At 50.6% G+C, this 23,076-nt stretch overlaps 1 protein-coding gene across 2 annotated transcripts in view; it reads left to right on the top strand.

Moving 5' to 3' along the window:
• The window catches only part of POLR1A (RNA polymerase I subunit A), an 85,928-nt gene that overhangs the window by 56,231 nt on the left and 6,621 nt on the right, over positions 1-23,076 (top strand). For both annotated transcript variants that reach the window (XM_019749208.2, XM_019749207.2), the window contains exons 16-28: positions 845-1,028; positions 3,642-3,724; positions 3,834-3,992; positions 5,819-5,917; positions 7,201-7,353; positions 8,698-8,780; positions 11,218-11,383; positions 12,253-12,474; positions 13,345-13,559; positions 15,506-15,673; positions 16,621-16,756; positions 17,227-17,384; positions 22,552-22,678. In XM_019749208.2, coding sequence (XP_019604767.2) covers positions 845-1,028; positions 3,642-3,724; positions 3,834-3,992; positions 5,819-5,917; positions 7,201-7,353; positions 8,698-8,780; positions 11,218-11,383; positions 12,253-12,474; positions 13,345-13,559; positions 15,506-15,673; positions 16,621-16,756; positions 17,227-17,384; positions 22,552-22,678 — 1,953 coding nt within the window. The remainder of the gene's footprint in view (positions 1-844; positions 1,029-3,641; positions 3,725-3,833; positions 3,993-5,818; positions 5,918-7,200; positions 7,354-8,697; positions 8,781-11,217; positions 11,384-12,252; positions 12,475-13,344; positions 13,560-15,505; positions 15,674-16,620; positions 16,757-17,226; positions 17,385-22,551; positions 22,679-23,076) is intronic.

Here is a 23,076-nt window from a genome sequence, read left to right as displayed (position 1 = left end):
GCCAGGGAGCTGCTGTGAGGCTCTGCTCCTCCCTGCTCCGTGCCTTAGGAACCAGCCCTCACGGGGCCAGGCCCAGGGCAGTGCGACCTGGGCCCAGGGCTGCTGCCAGAGAGCGAGACTGTGGCTCCACACTGCAGATTTCCGAGGCCTTGGCGTGTTCTTGGTGGGGGAGTATTCCCAAGTTCCGGCTCACACGTGCTTTCTCACCAGTTCTAACAGACATTCCGATAGGTTTGCCACTGCCACTTTTCTTTCCCTTTCTAGATCATAGGCTGAATGCATGTTATATTTTGCAACCAGAAATCCTTCTTTTAATTAGTTTCTGATTCATTAATCCCACTTTGTGAAACTATAAATTCAGGCCTTAAAGGTCGTTAGAAAGGTTATGCTGTTCTTACTCCCAGGATACAGGGGAGGGAGTACCTAGGCCAAGGTCACGGTTATGAAGTATAGACTCTAAGTGTTCTCATTTCCATTCAGAAGTCTTTGTCAAGGGTACCTGACCTCGAGTCAGCGTGGGTGGGTGGGGGGAGTAGGAGGACATAGGAACACACTAAAATGTCTGTGTGTGTGTGTGTGTGTGTGTGTGTGTGTGAGAGAGAGAGAGAGAGAGAGACACTCTGGAAAAAATCTTTTAATGGTCTGTATGTGCTCATCTCCTTTATTTTTAAAAAAAAAAAATTGCTTCCATTTATACCCTGCCTCTTTCCATCGAGGACTTGGCGCAGGTTGCAGTGGAGGGACAGACACAATCAGGTTACTGAAACCTTACAGGGTAAAGGGTAGGGGTGGCTCACACAGGATGTATCAGCTCTAGCGCATAGTGGTGGCCTCCCCTCTGCAGGTGATCATCAGGGAGGGAGAGCTGCTCTGCGGGGTGCTGGACAAAGCACACTACGGGAGCTCCGCCTACGGCCTGGTCCACTGCTGCTATGAGATCTACGGAGGGGAGACCAGTGGCAAGATCCTGACCTGCCTGGCCCGCCTCTTCACTGCCTACCTACAGCTCTACAGAGGCTTCACCTTGGGTAAGTGCTGGGCAGATGGCTCTGCAGGTGCCGTTCCTGGCCAGCATGCCCACCAAGATGTCTCCCGGCTCTCCCAGCGGCCTCCAGGGGAGTGGCCAGGCTTCGCAGTCTTGCTCCTTGGCAGTGCTTTCCACCCCTCCCCCACCACTCGTGTTTCTTCACCATCTACAGCTCACAGCGACCCCCTCTGTCTCTTTCTCGTATCCACCCTTTATAGTAGTTTTCTGTCCCTGAGTCTAAGTTTTCACACTTATACTCACCTCCATTCTCTCCTGCAAATGCCCGTCCAGAATTCCCTGGGCACTCTGTGCTCTGCAGAAGGTCTTTCCTGTTGTCAGAACTGTCCACACCTCCTAACACAGTGGGGGCATCAGTGCTGTTGGAAATGCCATGTTGGGGCAGGCCTGTCAGGACGATCCTAAGGTAGGAAGAGGAGCTACCTTGTTTCCTCCCTGGAAATGAGTGCACACTATTTTAGGAGAAAGAAAACAAGCGTGCTATACTGTCTGTGCACTGGGTAGAACTGAGATCAGGAGATCTGCTTCAGGGCTCAGGCCCTAGCTGAGCTTATTCAGGGCAGGGCATCTCTGAGAACACAGCGTGGAGTCCAGGCCCTTCTGCAGTGATCCTGTGAGGAGGAAGTGACAGGCTACACGTTGAGCATGAGCTACAGTGAGTATGGGAATTGTCTGGTTGATGATACCATTTGTGGTGGAAGTGAGACTGTGCTTTATGGGTTTGCTCAAGTACAAACATGATGGGAATCCCCCAAGAGGCTGGAGTGTGTTCATTGGGGCCTGCGTAATTGTATAGTATACAGAGGGTGCCAAACAATATACAGAGGGTGCCAAACAAATGTATACACATTTTAAGAAAGGAAAAAATCTATTAGAATTGTAATATTCAGTATATACCGATAACAAAAGATGAATGCAAGTCATGTGTGACTTCTGCAATTACCAGAGGTGCTCAGAGTGGTTACCATCAGCCTCCAGACACTTCTGGTTATGGTGAACTACTGCTTGAGCAACGTTGACCAAAGTGCCCACTTATATACATTTTTGGCACCCCCGGTATGTTAATTGTGGGAAAGTCTAAATAAACACAGACATGAAAATAATTTAAAATTATCCAGCTGTCAGTTGCCAGAGATAACCACCAGTATCGATTTGATGTGCATCTTTCTAGACTTTCCAGGTGCAAACACATTCAGAAAAAAATGGGATCCTATACTACATGTGTTTTGTAGTCTTTTCCACTCCATTTCCAAATGTATTTGTAAATGTCCTTTTGGGTGAACTAATATAAATCTATATCCTCAGGTCTGTGGCTACTTATTATTCCAGTTGTGTAGATGTACTATATTAAACCACTAACTATTAATAGACTTGTAGGCTGTTTCATGGTTTTCACTTTATAGCTGGGATAGATACCCTTGACCAAATATCTGTAAAAAACAAAAATTAGAGGAAGATCCCTCACCCAGATCATGATGAGTCCCAAACTTAACAAATAAGCCATGCTCGCAGCTCTGCTTAGCACATGGTACAAAGAGAAATTGGCCCCAGGGTGCAGAGAGCATGCCGATGCCACCAGGCTGAGAGAGGTTGCAGGTGCTCTGAGGGAAGGACAGGCTAAAGATGTCGCCTTGACTCCAGCCTTCGTAGCCAGCAGGGTCAGTGAAGGGACAACAACGTGGCCTGGAGCTGACCCCATGGAAGGACCCGCTATTGTTACGGCTTCCTCTTAGAGGGAATATTTCTTTCCCCTCCCACCCACACATGGTCTTTACAGGCCCTCACGCTCCTAGAACATTGCATTGGCAGTTGCAGATATTTTAGCCCAGCTTTTGAACAATGCAGCCATTGTTTTCCTTCCCACTCACATCTTGGCTGACGGACTTTTGATTCCAGTAGCACTCACAGGTCTAGATAGAAAGTAGTTGATTGAAGGATGAAGTGGAAAGACGTCCTGCCCAAGGTGAGGAATTCCTCAGCCCTGTGGAGCCAGAAGAACAGGCTTAACTGAAGTGACCCAGGCTTTCATCCTGGGGAGGAACCTGCAGTGGTGGTCCTTGTCACCCAGGCTCGAATGTGTCTATGTGTGTGACTGCAGATCCATCCTCAGTATCTGGGGTGGTCCCTGTGATAAGTGACTTCTGGGAATCAAAACCGGGATGTTCTCTCCCTCCATCTCTTCTTTTCCTGAACTCAGTTTTTCACCCCAGACCCTTTCTTCACCTGTAGCCCATTCATCCAACATGTTTATTGAGTAGAGGCAACCGAGCTACTGCCTAAGAGCATAAATTTGGGCTCGGGCCTTGGTTTACTTTTGACCTCTGTCACCTTGGACAAGTAGCTCAAGTTTGATCCTTAATTTTGTCATTTCTGAAATGGAGAGTATAATATTTGGCCTTATATTTGCTGAAGAAATGGGAAGCACTTAAGGGATGGTAGCAATCTCTTAAGGATGTTAGTATCATCATTATAATTCAGTTGCTCCCTGGGTATGTGATGCTCTTGACACTCTGTTCCATGTCCTGACCCCACTGAGTTTATATCCTGCTGAGAAGTCAGGCCCCGTCCCATCTGACCTGTTTATTTCACTTCACAGGCGTGGAAGATATTTTGGTTAAGCCAGAGGCGGATGTCAAGAGATACAGGATCATTGACGAGTCTACCCACTGCGGGCTCCGGGTGAGGAGGGCCTGGGAGGCGACAGCAGAGGGGCTGCTTTCCTACAGAACGCAACCCACACCCTCCTCACTTGGCTGCTGTCTCCAACATGCTTCTCTTCTCATTCTAGGCTGTCAGGGCTGCGTTCAACCTGCCAGAAACGGCGTCATGTGATGAGATCCGAGAGAAATGGCAGGATGCCCATCTGAGCAAAGACCAGAGGGATTTCAACGTGATCGATCTCAAGTTCAAGGAGGAAGTGAACCATTACAGTAATGAGATTAACAAGGTTAGTCTGGCAGTGAGCACACTTATCGCCACCATTTTGAATGCTGGTTTTTAAAAAAATTATATTTTGATGCTCATTTGCAGCCCTTTGGAGCAGTTTGGCTGTTTAACAGCTGATTAGGTGAGATGTAAGGTGAGACATGCAAAATTCACTGATTGAAGATCCAACGTCTCCATTCCCTCACCCAAATAGTGTCTGGAAAGGTCTTCACTTAAACTGGGAGGGAATGCTTTACCCTCTTTTTTAAAAAAATATAAATAAATTTTATTAATTATATAAAATTGTTATTTTTAATTAAAGTTTATTGGGGTGACAATGTTAGTCAAGTTGCATAGGTTTCCGGTGTACAGTTCTGTAATATATCATCTGTATCTCACATCGTGTGTTCACCACCCACAGTCAGTTCTTCCATCACCATATATTTGATTTATTTTCTTTTGAAATGTTCATATTTTGAGGTGACTACATTAAAGGGGACTAAAGAAAGAAAATCTTTCCCACGGTGCCACTGCCGGGTGGAGGAACAGAATGAAGGACCCAAAACACCATTGCCGCTTATGTAGCGGAGCCAGGGGTGAAGGCCTGAGTTTAAATCCTAGCTCTGCCATGTACTTGCCATGTGACCTCGGCCAAGTGATATAACCAGCGTGCCTTGGTTTCCTCACCGGGAGGTAGGGCTGTGAGGAGCACCTACTACCCCATCGAGTGCTGAAAGGACTAAGGACCTAACCTACACAGGGCTCTCGGCATGGCAGAAGCGCGTGGGAAGTCCTCCACCATCCTGTCTGCTTTTCCACCCAGCCAGTTCAGTGCAGTTCAGAAAAGAGAGAGAAATCCCTGCGCAAGCCCAGACCACAGCCTGGTGCTGTCCACCTTCTAGTCCCAGAGCTGGGGCTCAGTCCTGTGGCTTGAAGTAGGCAGCCTGACCATCACCCTGCCTCCTGGACTTCGGGGTCCAGCCTGAGGAGGAGAGGAGGAGGCAAGGCCAACACTCAGCAGAAGCTAGTGTTTGTGTGTGGTGTGTTCTTGACTGGTTTTCAGCAGCCCTTAGGCTGCCAAGAACACAGACCTCTCACTGGAACAAGGTCGTCCTTGAGGGGTTTTCTTCAGAGGAACCTTCCCAGCACCTCCCCAAGAACTGGAGGGTCGGCTCCAAGAGCTGCCTGGGAATGCTGGGGTGGGGGGCGTTGTCCCAGAGGCATCGGGTGCTGAGAGGACTAAGGACCTAACCTTCATGTCCGTCCAGCTCCCTTTTTTTCACCACCTCTTCCCATCCGCTGTGCCTGTCCTGTGTTGGGCTGGGTCTCTGCAACGCTAGGCAGAGGCTTAAGTAGACTCAGCCCCCTCCCAGCATCTCCGCAGGCTCAGCCTGGGGGCTTGGCTTGCTTATCCTGGCTCTGGAGCTGAGGCAAGGCTCCCATGGGGTGCTCGGGCAGCGTGCTCGTGACAGGGACATTGGTCATCATTGCCAGGTGTTGGGAGCCAAGGCTGGGCTCTGCTGGGGGAATTCGCAAGGGCATCGCCTTAAATTTTATTTTTAACCAGCTTCCTTTTAGAATCACACAGTGTATATGCTGGCCCCTCTGCTTCTCCCTTTTTGCTGCTGGTTGCCAGTGACAGGCACCTCAGGCTTCCTGACGGGGTGTCAAGAGCAGCACACAGGGCCATTGTGAGACTTCTCTCTAGGGGTTCTAACAAGAGGATTGATGTCAAATGAGACTTCCTTACCTCAAGTGGGGTTTGGTGCTTATCTCTGAATAGTCTGAGTTTGTTGCTTGGGACTTCAGAAGGGGGCGATGTTACTGACCAGTGTGTTTAATCTCCAGGCGTGCATGCCGTTTGGCCTGCACAGACAGTTCCCAGACAACAACCTGCAGATGATGGTGCAGTCTGGAGCCAAAGGTTCAACTGTGAATACCATGCAGGTGTGAGCAAAGGCGGGCTGGCCGATGTGGCGGGTGGGGCGATGGCGAGAGATAGTTTTCTGATTTGATTCTTGGCGTTTTAAAGGATCCACATTCCATATAAAATGGGGCATGTACTGAAAAATATAAAAGCATGTAGAAATCAATACAGGAGCTAACCACTGTTAACAAGTCAACGTTGTAAACAAAGACAGAAGCAAGTATCCAGATATTGATATGTATAATACAGATAGATATTATAAATTTATACACTGTATTATCATGTTACATATAGAGGGTGCCAAAAAAATGTATACACATTTTAAGAAAGGAAAAACTGTATTAATATATACCGATAACAAAAGATGAATTCCAGTCACGTTTGACTTCTGCAATTACAAGAGGTGCTCAAAGCGATTACCGTCAGTGTCCAGACACTTAATGATTACAGCGAACTACTGCTTGAGTAACGTTGACCAAAGTGTTAACATCGCTTAAAATGCATATACATTTTTTTTTGGCACCCCCAGTATATTCACATTATACACACACACACACACACACACACACACACGTGTGTATATATAATCTTAGCTGAAACCCTTCAATTTTGCATGATCTATTCTTTTCATTTAGTTTTACATTATAAGTATCGCCCTCGAGGTATCTAACCCTTACTTTGAGACCCACTGTCTCATATTACCGCAGTGCTATGGCAGCATTTTCTCAGATCTTCACAAATTTTTTTAAACTTGATGACATTGAGAGGGCCTTCAGGACCACCTCATTGATTGGTTAGGTTAGAACAAAAGGAATGGGCTTAAAAGGCTGAAGGCCATCAGGAAACCCCTTTGACTAAAGTGAAATCCAGACACACTGTTCTCCACCCACACACCCCCCACACACCCCAGAAGTATTAATAGGCAGCATTATTCTCTTTTGGCCTTAGAATTTAAGGATTACATAAATATTTTTCCTGCATGCCTCATTTTCCCCATTAGGACTAACCCTCAGTTCCCTTCCAGGCATAACACGATGATTCTGAAACATGGCTTCTTTTATAGCTCATTTACAACTGACACCAAATGCGGAAAATCTCCATCAGTCAACAAAAGGGAAACACAGTTATTTTCTTGAGACACAAGCTTCCCTGTTTCATTGACAAGTGTAGATTGGCCTTAAGAACTCAGTTTCCATGCAGCTTTTCTTGAAAAGCAGGCCCTACCTCCCCGTGCTAGGTAGGACAAAGCGTTGTTTAACACACGTGTGGATCTTGGGTTTTCTTTGGGTCTCCTTTCCCCCAGATCTCGTGCCTGCTGGGCCAGATTGAATTGGAAGGTCGGAGACCTCCTCTGATGGCATCTGGCAAGTCACTGCCCTGCTTTGAGCCTTATGAATTCACTCCCAGGGCTGGCGGCTTCGTCACTGGCAGATTCCTCACTGGCATCAAGCCTCCTGTACGTATTTTGGTTTTTCCTTTGGCTTTTCTCCTCACTTCTAGGCTCAGTGGTAGAAGGCCTTTGACCTTTCCCAACAACTTTGATTACTGGGCAAGTAATCAATGCCCAGCCACCTGCCGCTTACCCACTGCACCCTGTGGCCAATGAGGACCCTAAGGGCATGACCACGGCATGTCGGCCATTGTGATGCCAGAGCCTAGCACAGTGCCTGGCACGTGGTGGGAGCTGATAAATGAAAACAGGAGTAAGACCAGTCCCAGCTCCACCTTGTCCTGCTGGACGCCCTCACTCAGCCATTTCTTACCTGCCTCTGAAGGCAGCAGGGGAAGGGGAGGCCCCTCACCAAGGTGTTCTCCATTGCCCAAGAAGCATCACAGACGCCCCCAAGAGAACCTCCCTTGGCTCCCCCTTCACCGTAGGAAAACTGACTAGCTGTAGCAAAATGTCTGGTTTTCCCTTGGTCAACATGCGAATTCTCCCGTAAGCGAAGCGTTTTTTCCTCACACTTGTCAGAAATGGCTTGTTGAATGTTAGCACCTTTTGTTCCCTGGTCTAATGCGTCTCTGCAAGGATGACCCTGGTGGTCAGACCACCAAGTCCAGATTGTGAACAGGACTGACCCTTTGTTTCAAGGCCACCAGGTAACTGCTCCAGAGCCTCCTCCACTTGTCCACACAGACTCTCCAGGGTTTATTGATGGGCTCTGGCAAAGGACGGTGGAGAGCTGATATAGACAGAATCTTTTAAACTGGTTGTGACCTCTTAGTGAGTCATGACATCATTTTAATAGATAGTGGCTGGCATTTATGGAATGAAACAACAGGATGGTGCGGAGAGCATAGAGTAAGGGATGGCGTGGTTTCATGAAGTTCTAGTTTGAGTCATGGATCTTTATGTGCTTGTGTGGATATATGCACTTGCTGATTACTGTTAGAAATGTATTTCTTACTGTGGGTTGTAGTCAGAAAGTTTGGAAAACACACTGTATCGCTGTTTACACTCTCGGAAGCAGAACTCAGACGTGCGAACTGAACTGACAGCGCTGAGGCCCCAGCGCCGTTTCTGTTTGGAAAATGGGATGTGACGTATTAATACCGAGGAGGGCATGAGCAGATGCTGGTGGCACCCCGGCTCCTGTAAACAGGAGCTGTTCCTACTCATCAGTGTGTCCCTCTGCTCTCGGGCAGGATAAGACAACTGTCCCCATAAGGGAGGCCATTGGAGCCATCAGGAGCTCTAGGAGACCAGGCAGGGCTGCTGGAGGCATTGGCCTGAGCTGCTCTTCAGGAAGCACGCTGTCCTCACTGTCACCTCTGGGACCTGGTCCCATTTCTCCCACAGGAGTTCTTCTTTCACTGCATGGCAGGGCGAGAGGGTCTGGTCGACACCGCTGTGAAAACCAGCCGCTCTGGCTATCTCCAAAGGTAAAAACCCCCGCTGTGCCACCTTTAGATGGAATCAGCATCCCAATACCATTCACCTCGGTTATCTTTCACATTTCTAGTGATAATTCACTTAGGATTTCTTTGGATGAAAAAAACTTTAAAATGTCCATGGTTAGCTTGAGACAGAAAATAGCAGATATGCTTCCCCTTCTAAAGGATGGGTAGCACATGAGCTCAGAGGTTTAAACAAAGGGCCCCTGTGTTCTGAGGGTGTGCCATTCTCTGGGGGAAGTTATATCCATCATGGGAAAGGTCTGGTAGTGATAAGCTGGTCCTCCACGCTAAAAGGGCTCAGAAGGCCAGAACAATGGCCCAAAGCCCCTGCCTGTGAGTCTGTAGTTGGAGTTGCTGTTTCTCTGGGTACAGGTGTCACTCAGGGGTTCCCCAGCCTAGACCTGTTTGTTTTCTCTCATCTCTGGGAAGAAAGAAAACAAGTAGCCACTCTAGCTGGCTTTTTTGAGCAGGCAGGGGGAATGAAGCTTAAATCTGAACAAGGCCTGACTCCAGGGCGCCTGGCAGGACGGGTGGAAGATCCCTGTGCTCCAGCCTCCCTCCCCTGGGGTGCAGCACGGGTGGCTCTGCCTTGCGGATTTTATGGCAATGGTTCTTTGTGAACCCTGAGAACCGGTGCTGGTAGAAATGGTGGTGAGAAATGGAGGAGACAGCAAAAATAAATCCCCATGCCTGGCAGGCCCAGTTTTAAGTTACATTCTCAGGGAACTCAGCTGACTGCTGGAGAGGGAGGCAAAGCTCTTTTCTTTCTCCCCCTCAAAGGTCTGCCTGTCTGCTCCAGCTTTGTCCTTTCTCCTGTTTCTGAGCTCCAGATTCCCCAAAGTTGCAGCCCTTGTTTTGGTTCCTTCCCCTTGACTCCCAGAGCTGCAGCCCGTGGGGTTGGGATGGAGACAGCTCTGGGTGGCCTGTCGGTGAGGAGCCCGTCTGCAGAGCTGGCTGTACTCAGTGCAGGGAGATGAGCTCCCCTCTCGGGGGCATGGATCACACGGCCAGTTCCTTCCATGAGCAGAGGTGACACCCCACCTCCACCCTTTGAAATCATTCAAGAATACATGTGCAATGTAGAAAAAGTCAGAAAACATATGATCAACTAAGTCTGGGGGTGAGGAATCCATGTGTGAGGCAGGGCTACTTGAGGCCATTTGAATGCAGGGAGGGTAGGAGAGCGTTGGGATCCTAACTGGAATGGAAAAGCAGCAGCCATTGGGACAAAAGGCACAAACACCTGTGGGATCCCTCTGCCGGTGGAGGTTCATGGTGGAAAGTGCAAGTACAGCGCTTCAGACAGAATGGATTGAAGGAGGCCAGTGGGACTATGGCGGAGGTCCAGGCCTGGGTTTGGAAGGCTGCCTCTAGCAGGTGGCAATGGGAAAGAAGAAGCAGATGTGGCAAAGACATGGGGTAATTGTCTGAAATGCAGGCGTAAGAGGCAGGGAGGCGTCAGATCCAGCTGAGTGTTCAGGCCTGGCAGCATAGTGACACTGTTGACAGAAAGCAAGATGCTACAGAGAGGAGAGAACTTGTGGGTGGCATGAGGTGGTAGCAGCAGGATATTCAAGGAGACACGTTCAGTGGACCGTTAGTGCTGAGGCCTGAAACTCGGGAGAGGCCTGAAGATGCAGCCTTGAGGGGCTGTTGCTGTGCTGAAAGCTGGAGCCTGTGAGACAATCCGAGCAGAGGGCTCAAGACTAACACGTCAGCATTTTCAGCACCAGGGAAGTGGGTGCTCAGCACAGCCTTGCCAGGCCCTGGGCTAGGTGCCAAGGAGACAGTGGTGACTAACACTGAGCTCTGTCTTTGCAGCTTGGGGAATAGTAACTCCTAGGAAACCTTATCTTAAAGTGGCAGGAGGAGAACCTGAGGCACAATGGCCAGAGATAAGGACTGGGGCCAGCAGTAGGGGAACAGGGGGGCGAGGTCGAGGGAGGCAGCTGACCCCCGGGAGGACCCAAGGAAAAGGGTACCAGGTTAGGGATATCACGTCAGCATTTAGTTCCTAGTGTCCCCGACAATCTCCGGACTGAAAGCATTGGAGAAGCATTGGGTGGGGAGACGACCCCACTGCTTTGCCCACCTTGTGGATCCAAGGACACTGGTCCCTGGGGAGCTCTGGAGTGCAGCAGAGTGAAAGGGCAAGGAGTAGTCCCAGCAGCTGGGCCTGGAGATGGGAGCCAGGGTCCAGCAGTGGCAGCCATCTCTCAGGTACACAGTTGCAGCTCTTGGCTGGGAGATGCTATAGCTCAGAGCCTGGGGCTTTGGAGCCAGCCTGTCCTGGAGTCTAGCGTGGCTGCAGAACAGCGGTCTGCTTTCCACCTCCCACCTCCTCCCTCACCTGTCCCCGGCCCCCATCAGAGGCTGCCCTGGGAGGGGATGAGCTTGGGCCCTGAGCCAGGTCTCCGTACAGGTGCATCATCAAGCACCTGGAGGGGCTGGTCGTCCAGTATGATCTGACGGTGCGTGACAGCGATGGCAGCGTGGTGCAGTTCCTGTATGGGGAGGACGGCCTGGATGTCCCCAAGACACAGTTCCTGCAGCCCAAGCAGTTCCCCTTTCTCGCCAGCAACTACGAGGTAGGTGCCAGACATCTGGCACTCGGGTGGTGGGCTCGGGGCTATGCGGTGGGCCTTGCACCCCAAGCTTTGCCACCAGTCATAGTGGCCACTGCAAAGTAGACTGGGAAGAGTTGATAAAGCACCAGTTGATACCATGACATGCTTACGATTTTCATGTCCCCTCTGTGGACTTTGAGATGACAGAAAGGCATGAGCACAGCTAGAGCAGCAGCCACCGTTTGGGGGCACTGACCACGTGCGGGGCCCTGACTGAGCACATTGGAGACTGTTCTCATGCTCACTGCAGCCTGAGGAAGGAGGCTTCCCTTCCTCTACCCATTTCACGGTGAAGGAGGCTGAGAATCAGAGTTTCAATGACTAGCTGGTGAGTGGCAGAGCCTGCATCTGAACCCAGGCTTGTGGCACACAAGCTCATACTGCACTGCTCCTGAAATGACCATCACCATTGACCGAGCAGTCACCCCAGTTTGCTGGGTGGGAAACTGAAACTGACGTGGCCTATTTAAGGTCACACAGCAGATGGTCGAATTAAAGGTTATGGTCGGTGCTGGCTCCTTTCCATCCTGGCCCCTGGCCCCAAGCATTGGTCATCACGTCTCCTTTCTTCCTAGAAACTACCCTGTGTTCTGAAGGGGCTGTGAGTATGCCGTTCTCACTCCCGTATGCCCCTCAGCTCCTGGGACCACCAGCTCCCAAGTCTGGTTTGCACAAAATGAGTCCCTGATTAGTAGCAGGTGCTCAGCCCCTCTGAGAGGTATCATGACAGCTCCACACAGGCCATCTTGGTCCCGTGAAGTTGCGTGACATTGCCCTTGGGTCATGCCCTCATCTCTTGGGTCTTGTGTGTTGTTGGTTTGTTTGTTTAGGTAATAATGAAATCAAAGCATCTCCATGAAGTTTTATCCAGAGCAGATCCCCAAAAAGCTCTCCGCCACTTCAGAGCCATCAAAAAATGGCAGAGCAAGCATTCTAACGCCTTGCCGAGAAAAGGTGCCTTCTTGAGTTATTCCCAGAAAGTTCAGGAAGCTGTGAAGGCCTGGAACCTCCAGGGCACCAACCAGCATGGCCGTAGCCCTGAGACTCAGCAGGTAAGTTAGGGGCTGTATCTCCAGTGCCCAGCACATACTGGCCTCAGTCAGGGGGTGAGGGAATGAGGGGCTGTTTTCCTAATAAATGGTATAATACTGAAATCTGGCTTCATTCACTGTCAGGAAACACATACCACCCCTTAAGAGGCAGTTTAAGGAGGGGGCTCTTTATAAAGATGTGGGCAGGATTTGAGGAAACCAACGGGCAGGTAACTGGTTCCTCACCACCCCAGGCATGAAGAAAAGGGCTGTGGGCAGAGGCCACTGGACAGGAGCCCTTATTGGAGGGCTGTGGCCTAGTCAGAGGCTCCTTAGAGGGTGGGGATCCGCACGGGCTTCACTCGCCCGCCTTCCCCTCTGCTGCGGGGCTTCCCATTAGCCAAACACAGCTGCGAGCTGAGAGGCAGGGGAGCGCTTTGAAGCCTCTGCTATGGGACAGTTTTGGGGCATAGGGTGTGTGAAAACCTGGATAGGGGCAACCAGGGATGTAGCAGTCACCTGGTTCATGGTGACTGTCCTGGTTGGCCTAGGACAGTCCTGGCTTCACCTCCTATCCTAGCGTTATTATTAACAGTGCCCCATTGCACTCTACCTGGTCACCGTAACTTGCCTAGTCACCCTACTTGTGCTTGAGTGGGCCAGGGTGAAGAGCTCGGAGCCATAGTCACACAGTGAACCCCACGACGAATTTGGTTTCTTCCTGTTTTAAATGTTGAGTTGGTTTTCTCATTGCAATTAGGATTCTGTCCCTTTCCCCACATCTCATCTGAAGCCACTGCCTTTGATCCTCCTCCGCCTGCTGGATGTCCCAGGAAAAGAAGCCCATTCCTGGGGTCCTCCAGTGTGGCTGAGGCCCACCCTTCCTTTCAGATTTTGACAATGTGGGGTGAGTTAGATGAGCAGAGCCGAAGGAAGTACCAGAAGAAGGCGGCTCCTTGTCCTGACCCCAGCCTGTCTGTGTGGCGCCCAGACATCTACTTTGCATCGGTGTCAGAAACATTTGAAAAAAAGATGGACGACTACCGTTGTGAGTGGGCCTCTCAAGCAGAGAAGAGTTATGAGAAGTCTGAGCTTTCTCTCGACAGGTAATGACATTGATTTGTGGCACGGGACCTGCAGAGGGAAACCCTGCCCTCAGGTCCTTCCCCACCCACTCCAGAAGAAGAGGGCAGCTTCCTGGGTCCAAGACTCCAGCAGGAGGGAGGGAAGTGAAGCAGAAGGGCACCTTGCAAGCCCTGAGGGCTCCGGGACAGACGAGTGGGTAGGCAGGAGTGGACACCACCACCTGGGTCAAGACCGAGAAAAGTGCTTCGCTGGGACAGAGGCTTACAGAAATGACCTCTCAAGTGTGGTGTGGTGGGTGAGGCTCACTGAGAGTCAGGGAATCTGGTTGCCATTCAGTGGCTGCCAACTCTGACCCGGAGCAAGTCATTCATGCCCCATGATCCCATGTCTCCGCCTTTTGCGAGGGTTTGGATCTGATTACTCCAATGGTCCTTTGAACATTGCGTGTCGAAGCCTTAAGGAAGAAGGACCACATGGAGCCCTCCGTTTAGACCCATTCACACACAAAAATAAAACAGGAAAACTATCCTGCGGTCTAAGCGGGTAAGAAGCCAGGCATGAGCCAGCATCGAGCCACAGTGGATTAAAACATCAACAGTGCCCCCAAGGAATGTCTGCTGGGAACTGGCCTTGGGGGGCTGTCGGGGGTCCTTCCTGCTCAGCTCACTAAGCCTGACCTGCTGAGCTGATGGAGCTGGAAGAGTGAGATCGGGGGGCTATAGCCTGGCTGCCCATCCAGTCTCTGGTGAAGCCCGACAGATACTTGGAGAGGCTGACAGGGCCCAGGGACTGCAGCAGGGCATGGGGACTCAGTAGAGGTGACGAGCAAAGACAGACGCTAGGGAGGAAGATCTGGAGGGGAGGGACAGGGCTCTCTCTTTTTCCCCCTTAAGGTGATTCTCTAGCCAGGCCTCAGACATTCCCAGATAGAATAAGTCATACCGGCTAGCAAACTGCCTGCAGGAGGAAGCCCTGGGTCCCCCGTGCCCCTTCCCCTGCCTCCCTGCAGCTCAGTGCTGCCGTTTACCCTCTGAAGGACCACGTCGGTCCTCCCTGCAGCTGCGCTGCATCAGGAATAGGGAGACGTTCGCCCTGGGGAGCATCACATGGGTTCGGAGGGCTCAGCACGGTGGTTCTGCCGCAGTGGCTCTTGCAGGAGACCTTTTAGCAAGCAGCAGGTTCTGGGTGCAACTCCAAAGTCCTGGAAGTATTTGAGGGTTTTTCCTGTCGGGAATACTGACGTACACTCAAACCTCACTGGTTTGAAGTAATTGGGACATTAAGTCACATCAGATCAGTGAAAAGTCTGACGTTTACAAAGAACTTGTGTAGAAGCATAGTTTTGTTGCTTTCTTCTGTACTCACACATCATCCATTTAGTCCCCATCTGTGGAGCCCTTCCTTGTTCCCCGTGCAGGGGTACTATAGTATTCCTGTGACTCTTTTAAAAGGAACAATGTAAATTACAAAATTGTATAGCACTCACACTTCTGCTACAGTCAGCAACCGGTTGCGTTAATTAGGAAAATAAACACCCCCTTAACACCTCCCCCCACATCCCCGTAACTGCTTAATGAGCCTCGTCCTAGTTTGTACAGCAGGAGCCCTCTCCAAACTGTCACCACTAGTGGGGTAAAGAATTAACAAAGGAACTATAAATAGTGAGCTCAGACCTTCCCACTCTTAGGGGACTTGAAACTGGCTCAGAGGGGACACATGACATTCTCAGGGAGAACGGGGACAGTCTGATCGTGGACATCTAGAGCTTTAGCTACCAGCTGAGATCTGCGCTGTGTATTTAGGACATTCAGGATCACCAGCAGGAATTTGAGGATTAGAAGGATAATTTGTCAGGAAAAAACAGCCGAGAAAGAGGGAGAGGGGATAGGGGCTGTGGAGACCTCCTGACAGAAAGAAGGGTGGTGTCTGTGCTCTTAACCCCTGCTGTCCCCTGCCCCATCTCCAGTCTGAGGACCCTGCTGCAGCTGAAGTGGCAGCGCGCGCTGTGTGAGCCGGGTGAGGCGGTGGGCCTGCTGGCTGCCCAGAGCATCGGGGAGCCCTCCACACAGATGACCCTCAACACCTTCCACTTTGCCGGCAGAGGCGAGATGAACGTCACCCTGGGCATTCCGAGGTGGGCTACAGGGGTGCATGGGTGGGGTCCTAACCCACTCCTAGGGAAGAAGTCATTTCATTAGAGTGTGTGCATGACTGAGAGACAGGGTCTCATCAAAGTGGGAATCACGGTTGGAATTTCCAGAACCCAGGGTTTCCGTGCAGTTTCTATGGCTGGGTCAGTGCCCAGACATCTTAGAATCCCCACTTATCCTTCTGCAGTTCCTGTATCAGAGTTACCCAGGGTGCTTGTGAATCTGCACACTCCTGGGGTTAGGACTCAGGAAGATGTTAATAAGCTCCCCGCAGGGCCACCTGCATGCTCAGCGTCGGGGCACCATTCACCTGGAATGTAACCCAAGTGGCCCTAGCCCTTCAGGTAAATGTATGCATCCTGTATGCAGGATGATAGCCCGTGGGCAAGAGAAAAGAACGGGGGTCAGCCCCACCTGCATCTGATGCCTGGCCCTGCCACTATATGGCAGTGACTCAGGTTCCTCAGCTTCCGCAACCTCAGGATTGGCACCTGTGGAACAAAGGACGATGAGGGGGAGGTGGGCACCATACTGGGCAGTCAGGCTGTGCAGGCTGACTGAGCTCATGGGCAAGGCCCAGAGGACGGTGCTGCACCCAGTAGGAGCGCTTGCAGACACTAGTTACCTTCCCCACATGTCACATTCATTCAGTAAGCTCTTAGTAAGCACCCACTGTGTGCAAGGCACAGGTAATAAGAACCAAGAATAAGACAGTCCTGTCATTGAAGAGCCATGTTCCAGTGGAAGAAACTGACAGGAGAGTCACTTGCTGTCACACCTGGGCTCAGAGCTGGGGCTGTCTGATTCAGCGTCTCTCCCTGCAAGTTCCCAGGGTCTCTCTCAGATCCCAAAGAGCTCTCAAAGAAAGGCCTCACACCAAGAGGGAGTGTGGGTACCTCTTCTGATCAGATGTGTCCTCGTTCTGTGACAGGTTGAGGGAGATTCTCATGGTGGCCAGCGCCAACATCAAGACACCCATGATGAGCGTGCCCGTGCTCAACACCAAGAAAGCACTGAAGAGAGTGAAAAGCCTGAAGAGGCGGCTCACCAGAGTGTGCTTAGGGGAGGTAACTGTCTCTGAACCACTGCAGCTGGGCCAGACATTTTCCTGCATCCTCCCATCCGGGAAGAACAGCTTTGCTGACATTAGACCCTGGGCTCAGTCTCCCATCAGTGAGAGGGCACCTTCCTCTGCCAGGTGCTGAGCAGTGATGGATCAGGAAGCTGGAAAAGTAATCATTAGTTCTGCAGGTTGTCATGTGCATTACAAATAGAGACTTCCTGGGTTAGCATAGCAGCCCTGCTGGAGCCCACTCCCTACAGCCTTGGGCCGTTCTCTGGGGGTGACCTGCAGGCTGTGGGACCCCCTGCCCCCAAGGGGTCTACACCAGCAGAGCTCACTGGAGTTTCTTCGGGGTTTTGGCCAGTGGTTCCAGCCCCTGTCCCCCAAAGCCCATGGGTTTCACATAACCCACCTGTAATGCTCAGTTCCCTGGTACCAGGGTAAGTTGGGTTCTCTCTGTGTATCTGGTTCTAGGTGTTGCAGAAAATTGATGTCCAGGAGTCCTTCTCTATGGGAGTAAAACAGAATAAGTTCCGGGTGTACCAGCTGCGGTTTCAGTTTTTGCCACCTGCGTATTATCAGCAGGAGAAGTACCTGAAACCTGAGGACATCCTGCACTTCATGGAAACAAGGTCAGGACTCACGCCACGTTTGTCGTTGCTCTTGAACCCTCCTTGTCCGTAGGACTCTCTGAGATTGGGATGCATTTGCCGTAATTAGTTCTTCACAGGAAGTGCTTAGGAAAACGGCAGGACCGGCAGCCTCATCTGGAAACCTCATGCCAGCTCTGGCTTGTGTGTGTGACTACACTGACCACACGCCATTGCCTAAACCCTGTTCTTTCTGGTTGATGAGTCTTGTCTTCTTGGGTTTGTAGGTTTTAAGATACAGAGGTATGTGTATCGTAAAGAGACTTGAATCCCATCGCAGCAGTGCTGCTGTAAGGTCAGACCAGCATGTGGCGGTAATTTTTGACGTGATGTGATTCCAGGCAGCATAATGTGGTTCCTGCTGCATTTATGTTCTGTGAATAATGAGCAGGAGACCATTGGCCTGCTGCTCTCAAACCCCAGTTCTATGACGGGTTACTTCCAGCTTCCTAGGGAGAAATTCAGGTTCCCTTCTGGTTGGGAGAATGAACATCCTTTTTCTCTCAAGTTCAAGTCACTGTTAGGCATTTGAAAAGCACAGGCCACAATGCTGAGCAGAGGAAGAGGGAGGGCATATGAGGGTGGGGCAAGCCAGGAAGAGTCAACAAAGCACGTTTGACTTGCCAGCTGACCCCAGATCGTGGAGTGCAAACTCAAATGGCTTGGGGGCCCAGCAGGTAAGAGTCCAGTGAAGCAGGTTGGAAGGCCCCCAGCAGACCTGAGTGTGCAGAACCTGCCTCTAGGGGGCGGGAATGTGGGCCAGATCTTCCAAGTCAAAAAAAAGAAAAAGAAGAAACATGCCCCCCCCTGCCCCCCATCTTTTTTGTGCCTTGGGTTGTTTGGTTACTTGGCTTTTGCTTTTATAAATAAGAAGTTTCCTAATTTTTAAAACATCGGCAACTAATTCGTATCTTTTTAAAAGCCTGGTAAGGCCCAAATAGATCCCATCTGTCGGCAGGATTTGGCCACAGACCACCGACCACGGCCTCTAACCAAGACCAGCTGTCAGGTCTTCCTGGAGCTGCTCAGAAATAGAGCCCCAGTGGCAGAGTAGAGGCAGGAAGGCCACTGCGCTCAGTTGTCCCACAGCCCTTTACTGAGCGATGCACACTCAGGTCCCGAGGCAGCGTGGCGGGGAGACAGTACCTGCCCTGCCACGGACCCTCTTTCCTATCACCTGAAGATGTGAGCTGGCTTCAAGCTGGCCCTCTAAGCAGGTAGTGTTTAGGATGGTGGGTATCGTGGTAGATGAGCTTGGGTGCGAGCTCAGCCCTTTGGATGGGGGTCACTGACCAGGCAGGTCCTATCCTGGTTTACATGAGTCCTGCATGAAGTTGTCGCTGGCCAGGCTCCGGGGAACCCCTGTATCACCAGCCGCCTGGGTAAAGAAGGTTGGCTCTCAGGCGGGGCCAGTGCTCTCGTGGCGCTGTGCCAGGTCACAGGAGGCCCATCGTGCAGCCGCCTGCCGGCTCATTAATTAACGGGGAGGAACATGACTCCCAAGGGCCCCACATATTTGTGCCGGCCAGGCAGCCCTTTTCTGAGAAATGGGAGTTAGGATCACATGGCCTCTTGAGAATTATCACGAGCAGGTGGAGTTGGAGGAACTGCCCCATTTCTAGTCACCTGAGGCCTGCCAAGCAGGTGGGTCTGCAGGAGGCTGTGCATAGAGCTCTTTTTACTTACCTTTGGGAGCTGACAATCCACCACTTGAAAAATTTCTTCTTGATGAGGGACAGCCCTGGCTTCTTCCCAGCAGGGAAATGCTTTTTCAACTTCTGGTTTGTATTTTGCTCGTGCACTTGAAAAGCTGTGATAAACAAAACTGTGCAGTAGCACAACAGAAACAAAGCTGTGCCTTCAGCAGCGTGAGCTGAAGATGAGAAGCAGCAGTTCGGGGACTGGGGTGTGGTTTGCACCGCCCGTGTGAGGCCTGAGCGGCCAGGCAGCCATGTTAAGGCCTCTTACAGACCACAGGTCATGTGTGTGTGCTTTCAGAAGAGCACCGCCCCCCAAAAGCTTTTTCTCCTTCCTTCCTCCCCTTCCCCTCCCCCCTCTCTCTCCCACCCCCTTTTCTCCCTTCTCTCCGTCCTTCCCTTCCCTTCTCTCCCAGCTGCGAGATTGTGACACCTTTTCTTTAAATTTCAGGAATAATTAACGTACAATATTATGTTAGTTTCAGGTGTACAACATAGTGACTCGACATTTGTGTACACTGTGAAGTGGTCACCACAATAAGTCTAGTTACCACCTGTCACCTTACAAAGTTAATACAGTAGTTTTGACTCTATTCCCCAAGCTGTACATTACATCCCTCTGACTTATTTGTTTTATACCTGGAAGTTTGTACTTCTTAACCCCTTTTCCCATTTCACCCCCACAGTTCTCCTCTCCTCTGGCAACAACCCATCTGTTCTCTGTATCTGAGTCTGGGTTTTGTTTTTTAGATTCCACATATAAATGAAACCATACAGTATTTGCTTTTTTCTGTCTGACTTATTTCACGTGGCATACTACCCTTCAGGTCCATCTGTGTCGTCACAGATGGCAAGATTTCATTCTTTTTATGGCTGAGTAGTATTCCATTGTGTATATACCGTATTTTCTTTATCCATTCATCTGTCGATGGACACTCAGGTTGTTTCCGTTTCTTGGCTGTTGTAAATAACGCTGCAGTGAACATAGGGGTGCACATATCTTTTCAAATTAGTGCTTAGGATTTCTTCAGATAGATGCCCAGTTGTGAAACCTCCATATTATTTTCCGTAGTGGCTACACCTTTTTACATTCCCACCAACAGTGCATGAGGTTTCATGAGACTATTTTGACACAGATAGAAGACAACAACAACAGAAACTAGACACACAGTGGCACTTCTCTAGATGGAGACACAGAAGCATTGAAGGTCCCTGAGATATTCGTATTGGCACCTGTCACTTTGGATATTTGTGTAAATATCCAACAGTGGGAACATTGGGCTAGGAGTCGGGGGGTTTACATTCTGGCCTGCTGTCCCCAGCCATGAAATGACCAAATGGGCAGTTACAGCTTCTGTGAGTCTGACTTTGAAAACAGCAAGTGGTGGAGCTGTTGCCAGGCACTTTCGGAAACAGCCACGGGTCATATTCTCTGTTTGTAATTATTTATGTGGGATGGGAGGTTTCTCTACAGCCTGCCCCTCCTGTTTCGTTTCAGTTGCCACATTCTGACAAATAGCAAAACCTTCCCTGTGCATTCACTGTGGGCCTGCAGTTCCTTTGCTCTTGGCAAAGTCACAAAAGGGCAAACTGTTTGCACCCCCAGGAGAACACTGGTAACACGTCCACCACTTACTGGTCACCTTCTCCCATGTTCTCCACCAGTTCTGTTCATCAAAAGGGGCAGACAAGGTAGAAAATATTCCTAACTAGGGAGATTAGGGAAGGGCTCTTGGGGGGATTACATGTGCACTTAGACCCAGCCTTGAGGGGGTGAGTGCAGCTCCAGTATTAGGTAAAGGGCTGGGGAAATTGCTGGCAGAGCAATGGCTTGAGCGTGAACCCAAACAATGCAGGGGGGTGGGTGAGAGCAGATGTGTAATTAGGGTGGAGGACAGTTGTGGGGACTTGAAATGCTGGGGGGAGGAGCCTCAGATGGGTGACATCACCACAGAGGGACCAGCCAGGGGAACCTGATAATTCAGAGAAGCAGCCCCACAGCAGAGGGAAGTCATGAATAGCTCCTGTATCTGGCCGCTGGCTAAGCGCTTCTGCATCCCCGTCCATCTCTTTTCATTTCCTCCACTCGGCCGCAGAGGCTCGCGTACGAGATGGGAGTGGTCCCACTGTACAGATTTGAGCCAGGCCCTCCTCTAGTCTAGTGGAATGGGGATTTGAACCAGAGTCTGTCCTTTCAGAAGCATCTCTTCTGCTTCTTCCCGGTTGGATTGAATCTTTCTCAAGTCAAGCCTGCCTCCTCCCACCCTTCATGTGGCCATCTCATCCCTGTCCCCAGTGCCTAGTGACCAAACTTCCCAGGATGAGTGGATGAGGAGCCTTTTTTCTGCCCTTGGCAAAATCATGTACAACTTTTAAAAGTTAAAAAATAATGAGGAGGAAGAGTAGTAGTTTCTTTGTTTAATGAGCAAAATAGTAAACATTTGAGCTGACTGCTTCTAAAATTAATACCCTCAGCTCTTGTTTTCCATCCTTGCTTTGCCCCAGGCACGTGATAGGCACATTAGAGGCACTCAGAGAATACAGGACGGCTGGCTGGATGCAAGAGCGACCTTACACTTTACATAAGTAAAAGCAGTCCATTTTGGTATGCTGTTACGGCCTGTTGGAGAAGACAGGCAAGAGACTATATGGACAAAGAAGCAGTGAGCGCAGGGGTGGGGTGAGGTCCTAAGGGAGCATGAACATAGATAACTCGGGAGGAAGGGGTCAGAAAAGGCCCCCTGGGCTGTGCTTAAAATTGTTTTTTTTTTCATTGGTTTGGGTCTAACCTATTGACATGATCTGTTGCTACAAAGTAAGTTATCACTGCCTTTGAAATTCCAATGAGCATTTCCACATCTTAGTTCTTTCATCAAATTGTCAGGGTCCCACACCGAGGGCACAGGAGTGCTCAGGCCAGCGCGGTGCTCCTCTCTGGAGGTGCCGCAGACCGGGGGAAGGTCCTAGTCCTGGCTGGACTCCCCTCTCTGTACATTCTGCCGTCCTTGCTAGATGGCAGCCACAGCTGCACCAACAAGTTCTCTACTGAGCTCCCACTCTGCCAGGCCCAGTGACAGATATCAAACATACCGTGATTTCCAACCCTTAGAACAAGATTGCGTGATACATACTAATAGCCACGTTTCACAGATGAGGAAGTTAAAGCTCTGGAAACTCATGTTCAAGGTCGCACTCCCTAAGAGTGGCAGGGTACGTATCAGACCAGGCCTGACAGGCGCTGTTCTTTCTGACATGCCACATGCCGTTCAGAGACAGCAAGGGGGTGGGGGGTAGTGAGCTGATAGGAGAGGCCAGATCTCAACTCCTGTCTACATTCTAACATCAGCCAAGTTGGACATGAGGTCCTTGGACAGCACATCCTGCCCCTGCAGTGAGGGGAGAGTGGGGGTGCTGGTACCGAACGGGTGTGCATGGCTGTCTTCTCGTTTTAGATTCTTTAAAATTCTGATGGAATCCATCAGAAAGAAGAATAACAAAGCATCAGCTTTCAGAAACGTGAACACTCGAAGAGCTACCCAGCGGGATGTAGACAACATTGGGGAGTCAGAGAGGAATCAGGTCAGTGAGTTCCCCAGGGGCCCGTGGGGACTGGCACAGGTAGGGACCCAGGGCTGGAAAGCACGGAGGGCGGTGGCTTACTCAGTCTTCTCTCCTGGGAAGGCTCCGTGACAGTTCTCAGCGCTCCTCGGCCCTGCCTGTCCCGGTGTTGGCCCATCTCTCCTCTTACCTTAGCATTTATCTGCTGTGCTGAGAGCCGAGAAGCAGCACTGACTTCTCAGGTGTGGGGGGCCACAGGGGAGGTAGCGTGGTCTGGGTGGCCCCAGGCAGGGCCCAGGTCATCCATCTGTCTGCTCTTAAGGACCCCTCTGTAAGTGATTTTTTTTTTTATCCTGAGGGTAGACTCAAAGTAATGGGACCTGCTGGGCTTTTGGAAGTTCTTTTTCAGTTTCATTTTG

Source organism: Rhinolophus sinicus, linkage group LG05 (genome assembly GCF_036562045.2).
Source record: "Rhinolophus sinicus isolate RSC01 linkage group LG05, ASM3656204v1, whole genome shotgun sequence".
Lineage (NCBI taxonomy): Eukaryota > Metazoa > Chordata > Mammalia > Chiroptera > Rhinolophidae > Rhinolophus > Rhinolophus sinicus.
The sequence above is the reverse complement of the archived record's forward strand: the minus strand, read 5'-3'. Positions and strand labels throughout refer to the sequence as shown.